This window comes from Aspergillus bombycis (genome assembly GCF_001792695.1).
Source record: "Aspergillus bombycis strain NRRL26010 chromosome Unknown contig00051, whole genome shotgun sequence".
Lineage (NCBI taxonomy): Eukaryota > Fungi > Ascomycota > Eurotiomycetes > Eurotiales > Aspergillaceae > Aspergillus > Aspergillus bombycis.
Window position 1 is genome coordinate 69685 of NW_019170053.1, and position 12711 is coordinate 82395.

The 12711-nt window shown below is 49.6% G+C and overlaps 4 protein-coding genes across 4 annotated transcripts; 2 read left to right on the forward strand and 2 right to left on the reverse strand.

Annotated features, from left to right (window-relative positions):
• Nucleotides 1–297: 297 nt before the first annotated feature.
• On the reverse strand, nucleotides 298–1589 carry ABOM_007357 (O-methyltransferase; the record flags this gene model as incomplete). The annotated part of the gene is made up of 3 exons (XM_022534486.1): nucleotides 298–621; nucleotides 684–1322; nucleotides 1422–1589. The coding sequence occupies 3 exons, from the start codon at nucleotides 1587–1589 to the stop codon at nucleotides 298–300; spliced, it is 1131 nt and encodes a 376-aa protein (XP_022388430.1).
• Nucleotides 1590–2742: 1153 nt separating this feature from the next.
• Nucleotides 2743–4018, forward strand: ABOM_007358 (uncharacterized protein; the record flags this gene model as incomplete). Its single annotated transcript, XM_022534487.1, has 5 exons — nucleotides 2743–2913; nucleotides 2970–3117; nucleotides 3179–3598; nucleotides 3653–3686; nucleotides 3739–4018. 5 exons carry the CDS (start codon nucleotides 2743–2745, stop codon nucleotides 4016–4018), a joined length of 1053 nt encoding a protein of 350 aa, XP_022388433.1.
• A 4834-nt stretch (nucleotides 4019–8852) lies between these two features.
• On the forward strand, nucleotides 8853–10262 carry ABOM_007359 (MOSC domain-containing protein; the record flags this gene model as incomplete). Its single annotated transcript, XM_022534488.1, has 1 exon — nucleotides 8853–10262. The coding sequence occupies one exon, from the start codon at nucleotides 8853–8855 to the stop codon at nucleotides 10260–10262; it is 1410 nt and encodes a 469-aa protein (XP_022388434.1).
• A 403-nt stretch (nucleotides 10263–10665) lies between these two features.
• Nucleotides 10666–12711, reverse strand: ABOM_007360 (putative GABA permease (Uga4); the record flags this gene model as incomplete). The annotated part of the gene is made up of 8 exons (XM_022534489.1): nucleotides 10666–10844; nucleotides 10913–11297; nucleotides 11358–11444; nucleotides 11507–12039; nucleotides 12089–12236; nucleotides 12292–12339; nucleotides 12399–12544; nucleotides 12621–12711. 8 exons carry the CDS (start codon nucleotides 12709–12711, stop codon nucleotides 10666–10668), a joined length of 1617 nt encoding a protein of 538 aa, XP_022388466.1.

The following is a 12711-nucleotide window of genomic DNA, read 5'->3' on the forward strand; positions in this document are numbered from 1 at the left end:
ATGTATGTACATAGGCCTCGGATCGGCTAGTAATGGATACATGCCCTGAAGTATTGCTGGCATCAATACTAAGTGGATTGAAGTCAATGCCATTGCTCCATTCTCCTCGGCAGTGGTGCTGTTGTGGCAGAGAAAATGCAGCATATCGAGGGACCTACTATACTTCGTAATCGTATTCTAGTCTTTTGATCTCTAACACATGAATTTTTATTGTCTCTATTATATACACATTAGTAGGCGAATATCCTGTATGAAGGAGATATCCCGTAGCAAAACGATCGGCTGCCACATGCCCCACTAGGCCAGTTCCGCCTCGATCAAACTCTCTGCAACCCCCGGATAGTTGTAGATATTGACCACCTTCAATCCGGCTTTCGCTAGAATACTCCTCCACTCGGCCTCCGTTCTTTCCCTGACTGCAAAATGTGCCAACATCATCATATCCATACTCGTTGCCGCTAGTGTGGGCTTCTCTTCGCTAATGACAATCTCGTTCAACAAAACACGCGAATACCCCCTTACCAGTGCTGGAGCCAGATTCTCCAGGATCTTGATGCCATCATCATCACCCCAGTCGTGGAGAATGGAGTGAAGAAAGTAGGCTCGTGCACCCTTGATAGGCTGTGGCGTGAAGAAGTTGTGGCTTGCGCCTCGAAGGGTAGCTCTGCGCCACTAGCCACTACGCTCGCAATAACAGGCTCGCGGTCCTGGAGGACGATCCTGCCTGGGTGAGAAGTATAGTGTCCGGCAAAGGTTGCGACATCGTGGCCCCTCCCACCACCGACGTCGACGAGGAGAACATCGCTCACGGAGGAGTCAAAGCCCGCTATCATTCGCTCTGTCACCGGGTAGAAATCGTGCCAATCTGCTTTTCCGGCTCGATATGCACTCATAAAGGAGTCGAAATGCTGCAGGTGCGGCGGGGTTGCGATAAGCCATTCGAAGAATGGAAGCTGCGTCTTGTGGGCTTCTTGGAAGGGACCGTCGGTTCCACCCAGAGTTGGGGATCTATATTCGGTTTTCTCAAAATACTGCGGGAATGTATTGAATGAAGGGCGGGCCGCATCATAGCAAAAGGAGATGCTGTGTTGGAAGTTCTCCGCTGCGAGATCGTTACTTAGCCTCGTGGCCTGGAATGCGCCGTTGTGGAAAGCAAGAAGGTTCATCGCCACTAGATGTCTCGCTAGGCGTGATAAAAGTACAGTATCGACCCCGGTACTGTGGGCTAGAGCCTCAGGCGTCAGGCCTACATCGCCCGCTTCCTGCAGATGTTGGAAAAGTTTAACGTCGACGGCAAGACGGATGATGGCTGATTGAGCTGGCTATCGTCCAACGCAAGTCAATATTACAATTCAGCTTATGTGCCAGCGCCATGGCGGCAAGCCATGAGAGGGCCACAGAAAACTGCAATGACTACTCACTTCCGCCCAGAACGTGCGCTGTATAAATTCACTAGGAATCTCTAAGGCCGCAATCAAGGCACGGCTGTGCTCAATCAGGCCTTCTCTTGAACCAGCTTCATTCTTGTTAAAAGCTATGCTGGAAGATGAAATTTCGTCTAGAATTGCAGATACAGATGAGCCGGCCATGGTAAAAGGGTTGGATTCAGTGTCGGGGGAGGATATGAGGGGGTAAGTGAGAGAGTAAGCACCACAATGGGATGAGATGACCTTTTAAGAAATATCTCGACATTGAGAGGCCCACAGGTCATCATGTCCTTGCGAGGGGCTCCGAGGTCCAATGTCCCAATTCCTAATTCCCAGTTCTAAGTTCTAAGTTTCAATAAGCCTTTTCCATTGCCCGCGACCAGGCTGTTCACCAAAATTTCAGCTCGGCTGAGTCGGGAAGCAGATATAAGTGACCGACTCTATGCTAGATTGGTAGATGGCCGAGCCACTGACGCGGCGCTATCAAGCAAATTTAGACTTAGAGGCCGTTAGCGAACTTGCATCTGGGGCGCATGACTCGTGCCGGGGTCAGCATGGGGTTATCAGTTGCAAAATATATCTCGAACTCGCACTTTTGCAGGCCGTGCCGTTCAGTGCACTTGCCATTGGTCCAGATCATTGCATTTTGCCAGTCTAGTTACTACTAATGCCAGTTCGTACTAGACAGAATCCTTCGGTCCGGTCCGGCATTTTCCAAATGGAGGTCTTCCAATCGCTGAGGCTGTCGGTATTTGACTGCACTTCTAGTGTAATTATACGCCACTGAGTGGCAGCCAGTGCTTTTGATGGCTGCTTGCGTGATTTTCCACCGAGTCATCGTGCTGTACATCGTTTAGGGTATTAGCGAACGGAGTACTGCGAGCTGTTCGTCCCGTTTACCGGCCCCACCCTGACTTCCCCGGAAGCTTGATAACTGCGCGATAACCTCGCTTAGGGGAGATGATTTCCGCGCAGTTGGTATTGCTCCGTTGGATAACCTTGGCTGCATGTGCAGATTTCAGTTCTCATTGCTTCCTTCATGCGCCGGCATTTCGCTAAGGTTGCTATTGGGCCCTGCAAGATCAGGGTGTCCCTGTCAAAATGGAGAATCTTTGTATAGACGTCTCGGGTTGGTGCTATGTCGTATTGACACATCCTATCCGAACCAATATTAGGTTTACCAATGAGTATCCCTGCGCAAATCTGTCGTTCCCTTTGCATACTTATTGTCCAGAGACTCCACTGCTCGAGGCTGCATCTCCATCCAGACCGCAACTGGGGTCCCTAGGTACGTGGTCCCAGTGGCTTATTGATCATGGACACGTTCAACACAGACGTGGACTATAGCGAAAGTCGGGCCGCACAGATAAATGTCGTCGGGTGGATTTTTACGGGCGTTGCAATCGTGGCAGTATCTTTGAAGGTCTTCAGCCGCATGGAGAGTAAGCGGGCTGGGTGGGACGACGCTCTCATTTTCTTCTCCCTGGTCAGCAATCGATATCCTAACAAAAGTTTCCTGGGCAAGGTTGACTTCATGCCTAGGGCCTAAGCATCATCGCCACGACTTTCGTCTCATATTCAGTCACTCTTGGTCTTGGGCGACACACGGCTGCGGTCATTGCGGAGCATGGCATGGAACGATACGTAAAAACAGCTTTCTGGCAGATCATGGGGTTTCCTTTCAATATTGGTACGCTACACAAGTTTGTCCTGCAGAGCATCTGGGACTAACATGAAAAGTACTTTTGCAGGTGCTTTCAGTTTCCCAAACATCTCGATCGCGATCCTGATCGTTCATCTCCTTGACCCCAACCCCCTTCGCACCCGACTCCTTTACGCTATGGTCACCGTGCAAGTTACGCTGGCTATGATATCCGTTTTCCTCGTATTCTTCCAGTGCAACCCCCCAGCAATGCTGTGGGACCACTCCCTCAAGGGGACATGTTGGAGCCCGGATGTGTTCGATGACTTCTCGTATTTGGTGAGCGCATATACAACAGTGACGGATATCGTGTTAGCCATTATACCAATTCGTGCGCTTTGGAAGCTGCAGATGCGGACTTCGACCAAAGTGGGGGTCTGCATCATGATGGGATTGACAATGCTTTCGGCGATCGTCACTATCGTCAAATCAACATATCTGCACTTGTTCACGGACCAGGTTGACCCTCGTTAGTGCCGCTCTCTCGTTTCTATTGCTTGCGATATCGGCTGACATTTTGTAGTTTTCAACGTGGTACCATTGGTTCTCTGGGGCCTGTTCGTCTCCCCTCCCCTTTCACCCGTCTGCGGCCTCTAACCTCTCGCGCAGTGTTGAACAGAACGTTGTCATTGTCGCTGCCTGTATCCCGACACTCCGCCCATTCTTTCGCAAAACGTTCAAATTGTCCAAGGGCTCTTCTGGCGCGAACACCTCGCGGAGTCGGTCCGGTGCAGCTCTCAAGCTTGCATCGACCCTTTCGAACCCCCAGAATCCCTTTACGTCTTCCGATCTACCTTTGAAGAACATGATAGGGGATGTAGATGGCGACGAGGCGAGTAATAGCAGCCGGCAAGGCATATGGCGTACAACGGAGGTTAGGGTGGAATAATGAGGGAGGAATTAGATATGCAGTCCAAAATATTCGACTTCATTGGGGTCTTTGCAGATAGACCTCTCTCGAGTATGCATCATTGTAACCGGAAGAGTATCCAATATGGATACGGCGGTATACCTCGTTTCCAATGACCAGAGATATCCCAATATGGTCCATGTGCTCACGAACATAGGCTCAAGTACCAATCTACCCATGGCGCGACTACGGCCTCAGATCACTTACACTGAATGGCTTGTCTAAAATTGTACCACACCTTGACGCACCCGAGACGATTTTGCAAACTGACACTGGGAGGATTAATGTACTTAGTATAAAAAGCGCCTCACATTCGAGATGGAATTCATACCTCGAGTCATTCACCTCTATGTCTAGTATGCCAGCTATAGCGTGACCTTTAAAACACTCCGTAGTATCTAAAAATCATCTCAAGCGGATATAAGGTATGTGTTCCGAAAGGGGCCACAAGGAAGATGAAAAACATAGCGTGCTAAAGCTGAATTGACCCACCTTGTTAAAGCGTTATAGAAACGTTTAGGTCCTACAAGGTTTGTTGTTTGGCAGAATACTACTACCCTAGTCTGGTTGCCCTATGTAAGTGGGTAAAAGGGAGATGGAATCGGATTCGAAAAGGACTATTCTGGGCGTTGTAGTGGGTCTCATGTCAAGCAAGGGATGGTGCATTGACCTAAGAACTAGGCTATGCAGGACTATTTAGTTTTGATACCCTTCTGACCCATCACGGGGTAAATTCCTCCATAAAAGCGACACTTAAAACGGTTTGTATACGTGTATTCTCATTATCTACGCTTCGCCTTCGCTGCAAGGATGAGAAATCTAACCAAGGAAGCTTGTATCGCTGTTACTGATGACAATACTGATACTGTCATTAGACTGCTAAACGATGGAGCATCAATAGCAACCGAACACTTTAGCTAAGGTCCTTTTAACCAGTACTTAACGGCTCGGTATAGATAGGAACGCCCAACAATGCCCTATTCTGATGAATATAGATACATCCTGAATAGCGGGGATGGTTTAGGATATAACTATCTTATAAAATTGACTAAATATGGTGTCTCTACGTTGAAGTAAGTTATCAACGGTAATTTTAAAGTCTAACAGCAAAGGGTAATCGAATGTGCTAACTCAGTAGTTCGTATGGATTGTTGATTCATTCTCTTGGTGCTTTCAGGCTCAACAAAAGACCTGTTTTGGATGATTAAATTGATCGTAAAGAGGGGGCAAATGAAATCTCTCATTCTCATGTTTAAAACTGCTTTCACGCCTAGGGTGATTCTATTACCGTCCCAATGATATTGAATGGACGACACGGTTATCCGTAGAAGTCTTGATTCGTCAGGATTGGGGATATGACTTCCTCCACGTCGTGCCCTTGAATCGACGTTGTCCAAATCTCATCCCTCTCACTGGCTATATTCTGAACGGGGCATTTGAATAGTTCGCTGTACTGATCGATATGAATTGTATTTGACTTAATGAATGGTACAATGGCCGGGAAGTGGACATCCAACTCACTGCTCAATGACGACGGCATAAAGTAGCCGAGGTACTGACGACTTTATTGAGATGCGATTGACGATTAGACTATAATGATAATGGCGAAATGAAAATAAGGTCTGCAGGTCCCTCAGACTAAAGACGATATGTTACCTGTTGTTGGTAACCTGACTTTTTAAGCGTGTGTTGATTCATTGACTTAGGGTTGTAAAGGGTTTTCGCTGCCTGTCGGTGATCAAGCCGGGGTTTGTGGTAGGAGCCGAGAATTGGTAGGTCAGTACAACACGGACTGTACTGTCTTCGATCCTATCCCGTCCCATGGTATACAGCTCTGTGTCGTCTCTTATGCGCATAATAGTTGTTATATGAGCCCTGGTTAGAAAAGAACTGGCCAATATACAAGCCAGCTCAAGGTCGTCCTTCAGAACTCCCTGCCACTGGGAATTTGTAATTGTAATGTTTATTGCGACTACAATCGTTTAGGTCGTCCGTTCTTTCTGGTCACTGAAAGCCCATGGGAAGCGACATTCCAAGGGATTTATTGCGATCTGTTGGGCCATCTCAATGTCCTCTCTCAAGCCATGGTGCTTGATAAACTTAGCCAGGAACTTGACGGTCCAGCCTCCATTTCCAAAAGCTAACACTGTACTGGAAACTGCCGGGGCTGCTTTTCTTTAGTGGAAGGGTCAGACGAAAGAAACAGAGATGTATGGAGCGCCGCAGTGGCACCGGCTTCTCCTGTTTCCCTTTGGTAGCGTGGTAATAGACATCGTACAGGATCACTGATGTGGGCCGGAATCTGTGGAACACATAGAATGGTATCTCCAAGCCAAAGATTTGCGACAGTGACGCCTTATCAGGTTGTGTATATATTCGTGGTCAGTAGGGGCAATTTGCTAGGATGACCTTTAAACTTTCTGTTAATTAATAATATAGGGAGCATATCCGTTTTGGTAGTCCTACTGCATGGATAGGTTGGTCATTCTGATTAGAAGTAAATGGAGAATTTGCCCACGTTTTCTCCGATGGATATGCCAATGAAGAGGGATCCTAGCTGCGTAGCACTGGCATTGTTGGATTCAGTCGCACCCTCCTCCTGCTCCCACTTCTGCTGCTGCTGATGGTGGTGGTCTTACTGCTGGCCTCCCTGCTCCTCTTCCCCCTCCTGTTGGTCTCCATCTCCCCCATCTCCCCCCGCCACCATGGCCACCACGGCCCCTCTGCATTATTAATAGGCAACCTCTGATGCATAGTCCAGTTCCAAGTCGTACAAAAGAGAAAGCCCCGTGTCTTAGCGGCGAAGATGTACCATGCCATAGCGCCTTTGGCAGGCTCGATATGGTATGTAACAACGAAAGGTGGCTCAGTTTGCGTATGGGCACTGGCCGAACGCTTGCAAAAAGTGTTAACAGGTACATCCTGCAGCACATTCTGCTTGTTTTAGGTTCACTCTGGGGACCCAGTCTCCCAGGGTATGCTCATGGCTGGGACTCCTTTTCCATCTTCATGGTTAATTTGATGCGACTTATATAATTTCTTCTTTGGAGAGCCTCGGATGCGGAAGCCACCGTAGATTGAGAGTCCCTCGAATAATTCGATCTTTGTACTTCCGTCGGGCCTTTACATGGTCTTTAGATCCATGTGGATGGTAATACAGAGTCATCCTTCATGACCTGGGTAGTGCCTACCTGTAGATCTATTCTCCCGGTAAGGCCTGGGCCATTAGCACGTAATATGGCAACGTGCTGCAGCCTAGTCTAGTGATTAGCTTGGTAGTCCTTGATGGAGATGGTTTGTCCATGGCAGCAGCATTCTCTTGCCACTAGGTGTCTCCATTGAAATCTTCGTCTGAGATCTAATTATTTTCCGAATAGCTCCCACTCTCAGCGTGTTTTTGGCTTCTTCTTTGGTCCGTATTGCGGATACTTTACATGGTGTATAGGGCTATCCGCCCTATAGACTTATGTCAATGCTGTCCCGGTCAATTGCGACCGATAGGAATGAGTCCGACTCGCCTAATATGCGTCTAGAGTTCTTCTCATAGCGCATGGCTTGCGACAAACCATGCTCTATAGCCCATCAAGTTTTCCGTCTTCCAACCAGTAGCAGGCTGCCCGTTCTATGACTTGCTCCCGCTACATCGGGGATTTCGTCAAAGACGTGGTGGCGCGGACGTTCTCATTGGAGAGATCCACATATTGGCACTCTGCTCAAGAGGGCAGTCCTCGGATGTGGAAGCCGTATGCAGCAGGTAGCAGTGTCTCAAGGCGTGCGCATTGCTAATGGTCCTGGTTAGGAAGTAGTAGGGAATGCTTCTTCTGATGCATTGTGCTTGGTCTCATTAGGTAACCCTGAGCTATTCAGGGTGCAGGTAGATACGCGGGCTTGATATTGGGAAATTATAACTCAGGTCGACGACATCTTGAATGATCGAAGGACAACTGCGAGATTGGGCGACAGAACAATATCTCCTTGTATAGGATGGACAGATAGCTCTGAAATATCTGGGATAGGGGCAGATATCTCGATCTGTAGCGGGATAGCAACCCAGCGAGACGTAATGAGGGTGGATCGTGGAGGAATATTAGGCATGTGGAGTACGCATTATAAGCATCCCATACGGGAAGTTCATACCGAATGGTGCCAGGAACCTCTGAATATTCCCATCTAGAAAGTATTCTCTGTCAAACTATGAGTCATATATTAATTGAATACGAGAAAGTGGAATATGAACCAGGTGAGGGAATGGCTGCCGCTTAGAGCCGGAAGGTTAAAGAACATATTGCTTACATTGAATGAATATGAAGACAGGTAGTTTTTAAAGCATATAGTACATTGCTACCAACCGGAAAATGCAAGTGGTGCTTATCAAGGGCAAGGCTTCTAGGGTTGCTACTTTTGGGTAATTATCCCACAGCTTCTAGACTCTCTGATTCGTAATGTAGGATCCGAATCCCCGACCCCAGCTGGAGAGTAACCCAATTCGAAATCTTCCTTGCGCCCAACCGATCCATCCAGTCAGGGTCGATGATTCTGCATTCCAGTGGATCTGGTGGATCCACTCCGTCAAACTTCCTCAAATGGAACTCGTGTTTGGCGCCTTATCTGCAGTGCAACAGTATTAATAACGTCAGTTCGCTAGAATAAATTCTCGGTTCTCGATACGGGATAGAATGGGATTTACAACATCCTGGGGAATTCGAGAAGTGGTCGATATGTTAGCAATATAGAACACCTTACCGACTTCTCACCAAACGAGCAATTCACCACACCATCCACAAACCCTCGAAACCAGGACGACCCGGGGAAAATGTTCCGAGATATTCTCCAAGGTCTTCAGGACACGCTGAAGACCTCCACAGTGACCTATGGCGTTATCAATGTCATGCTCCTGCTGAGCCTTGTCTCCATCCTCGTCATCCAAAATGGCAACACATCGACAACGCGGAAGAAGCTCAAACATTTGCAAAGAATCGGCCTATCGACCAGCAACATGGCAGATCAGTATGAATCCAAATACGACGCACCAGAAGGAACCACGCCCGAGGGATCGGTCCGCATCAAGGCGATCTGCATTCACCCCATCAAGTCGTGCGGCCGGATCGAGCTGAGCCGGGCTTTACTGACCAAGACCGGATTTATGTACGACAGATGCTTCGCTTTCGCCACGGAGCTGGGCAAGAACAATCCTGCCATGGAAACGAAATGGCGATTTATCTGCCAGCGTACCAAGCCAGCCATGTCTCAGATCAAGACGGAATTATGGCTTCCGCACAAGGAGAGCAACCAGCATGACCCGCTTGTCCAAGCTGGTGGATGTATCGTGGTGTCATTCCCTGACCCTGATGGGCCTGGCCGGTTCGATGATCTAAGGAGCTTCTTTCATACAGGGAACCGCTCCGCAAAGCCAGAAGTTCGGTTCATCGTGCCTCTCCAACCCACGCCCGCCATGCTGAACGAATACAAAATCCAATTCAAAACATTCGGCATCCACTCGCGTGACGCGAAGGGTCTGGACATGGGAACAATTCCGTCGGTCGCGAAAGCGTTACCGAAATTGAAAAAGTATCTGCGGATCACAAACGATCAGAGCCTTACCCTGCTAAGATGTACACCCGATACCCTTGTGCGTACAGATCGAAACCTGGCTCCACTCGAACACATCGGCACACCCTCTGTACACGGCTATACAGACCAGCAACCCATCAATATCAACAGCCTTTCGTCCGTCCACGCTGTGTCGGCACTGCTGCCAACGGAAAACCAACCCCTCAATGCCCTTCGTTTCCGCGCCAATATCTGGATCACGGGTGCACCGGCCTTCGACGAGGAGAGCTGGAAGCGATACCGTATTTTGCCGAAGGGTAGTGACGCAGAACCACGAGCTGCTGTAGCCCCGACGGTGTCGGTTGTGTGTCGGACGTCGAGGTGTACAATGCCTAATGTGAATCCGGAGACTGGGGTGCCGAGCGCGGATAACCCGCCTCCAGAGAAGAAAAGAGGTAAACCGCAGCCGAGTGCCACTTTGGTTAGGTACCGTACGGTCGAAGATGGGAATAAGTCGGCTCTTGGGTATCTAGGTATGCATTGTGTGCCTGAGGATCGGGCCTTGCAGATGGCTGAGGAGCAAGAGAAGGGGTTATACGTCGCTGTTGGGGATGAGATTGAGGTCCTTGAGCGTGGGGAACATCTTTATGGCTCGACGGGTAATGATTATTAGACTTATGATGTTTGTTAGATAGAAATTAGATATATATATATATCATGACCGGTTATTTTTGGAGTTTGCGTTCATTTTAATCTCTATAGTAACGGTCTTCTCGCAATGAATTAGAGTATGTTCCGTTGTCAATTACACTGACGATCGCGGCGCTTGGACAGCTGGCACAGATGGTCCCAATGTTATGTATTATGAATGGGATGTCTATATATTGGTATGATTTAAACATATGCCCATACCGCATATCAGACGCGCAGAGGGTATGATTATCGCATATAATGTCTAATGACTGGGGGAGAGAAGCAGATATAATATCAGATTCTGAATGAAGTGTACAAAAGTCAAGTCTCGCTGTAAGAACTGGAACTGTAAGGGATATAAGCATTAATCAAGTACTGCAACTCTAAGCCGACTTTTCTTCCTCTCTTGCTTCATACCCCGACGCGGAGTCCGTTGCACTCGCTGGCGCATCGATAGTCATCTTGGGGCCGGTGTACCATTTCCTCGCGAAAAGAACGTAGTACGTCATCGCGGCGATCCACACAAAGCCATTGATGACGATTGTGTAGTTCATATCCTGGGCTAAATATCCCGTCAGCATCCGCGAAGAAGACACAGATATGGGCGAGGTGAGAAAGAGGGAAACATACCACTGGGATTCGGCCCCATGCTGGGGAACATGGACAGGATCAAGCCGAACAACAACCACACGACGGCAATCGTTGCCAGAGGACGACTCAGAATTCCAGTGTAAAATTCGCCCGGTCGGAAGCGCGTCTGGCCCCAGATCAAGCGGCAGAGGATGGGCGTGCCCCATGCGACGTAATTGGAGGCAACGAACAAGGAGAACAGCGCATTCGCGGCGACGGAGTTGATCAGGCACAGCAGGCCGAAGATGATGCAGACGATGACCAGGCCGCAGATGGCACGGACAGGCTGGTAGCGGACGCGCTTGCTGACATGGCGGAAGTAGCCAGAGAAGGGCAGAGCGCCGTCACGGGAGAAGGCCCAGACTTGGCGGGAGGCGGCGACGATCTGTGGTTTGACCTATTAGTTCCATGGTCGACGGAGATCTTGGGTCTTGAGGGGGCATACCAGACTGAGACCGATCAGGAATTGGATGACGATCAGCACGCCCATGAAGCCAAGCGCTCCTCGCTTGCCCAGCGCATCGAAGTAGATCTGTTGGTCGCATTTAGCACATGGTTACCGGGTCCGACGGGGATCATAGGAAGGAGCCCTACCTGCGCCATAGGTTGGCCATACACCGAGCTCATTGTCGCGCTCACGTCTGGGTTCATGCAGGCTGCGATGATCGACAGGACGAGGAAACCCAACACGCATGCACAACCAGCCGACCAAATAATGCCCAGCGGTACAGCCTTCGCGGCGTGGAGCGCCTCCTCGCTCATATGCACGCAAGAATCAAAGAAGCCAATGGACCAGATAGGGGCCAAGAAGGCGAGGACAAAGGCCCACCCGGTGGGCCAGGTGGTGAGATTATCGACATGTCCATAGACAAACGACCCCGAGTTGAGCTTTTCGCCACGAGTGACCTTTCCAACAGGAAGAGCGATAACGGTCGCGACGATGATGGCGACGTTGATAAAGATACAGAAGGTTTGGATCTTGGGCATAATTTTTCCAGTATAGATACCGCAGAGGGCATGGATGATGATGAGTCCGACATAGACGCCGTAGATCGTGCCGTTCGAGGCCGACCAGTTTCCGTCGCGAGTGATAGAGACACAAGCCAGCAGCATCAGAGAGAGCGTGTCTGTTCATTAGCATGCGCCGTGGACCACCGAGGGAAATAGTCCTCTTACAATCTACCGAGCACATTCCTCCAATCAACCCCATCGTATTGCTGTATCCAACCAGGAAGCTCAACACCTTCTTGTACTTATCACCGGCGAAGTAGTGCGTCCACCAATAGAGACCTCCGGCAGTGGGCATCGCGGACGCCATATCGGCCTGCGACCGTTAGTTTCTGTCGCGATCGGGGTGTCGCATCCGGGGTAGCGATTACCATAGCAAGACCGACGGTGAAAATGAAAATACTCGCGATAAACCAACCCTACACTATTAGCATCTGACCTGCATGCGACAATAATGCAACTCAAAAGAGATACACACCCAAACCATACCCGCCGGCCCGGCGGGCAACGAAAACGCGAGTGTCGAGGCGATGGACGGCACCAGACCCATGATACTAAACGCGACGGCGAAAATCTGCACGGTCGAATACTGTCGGCGCAGTTCCTGCTTGTAACCCATTTTCGCTGCGCACGTTAGCGATACTGGGCCATTTTTGACGCCCTGTCACCATCAGGTGGCAGCAGAGAGGGACGAACCTACCCAGTAACTCCATATCACCGGGGTCCGCCAGGCCGGGCTCATCGGCGCGGGGATGAGCCTGGACGGCTGCTTGCGATTCCATCTTGGCCAT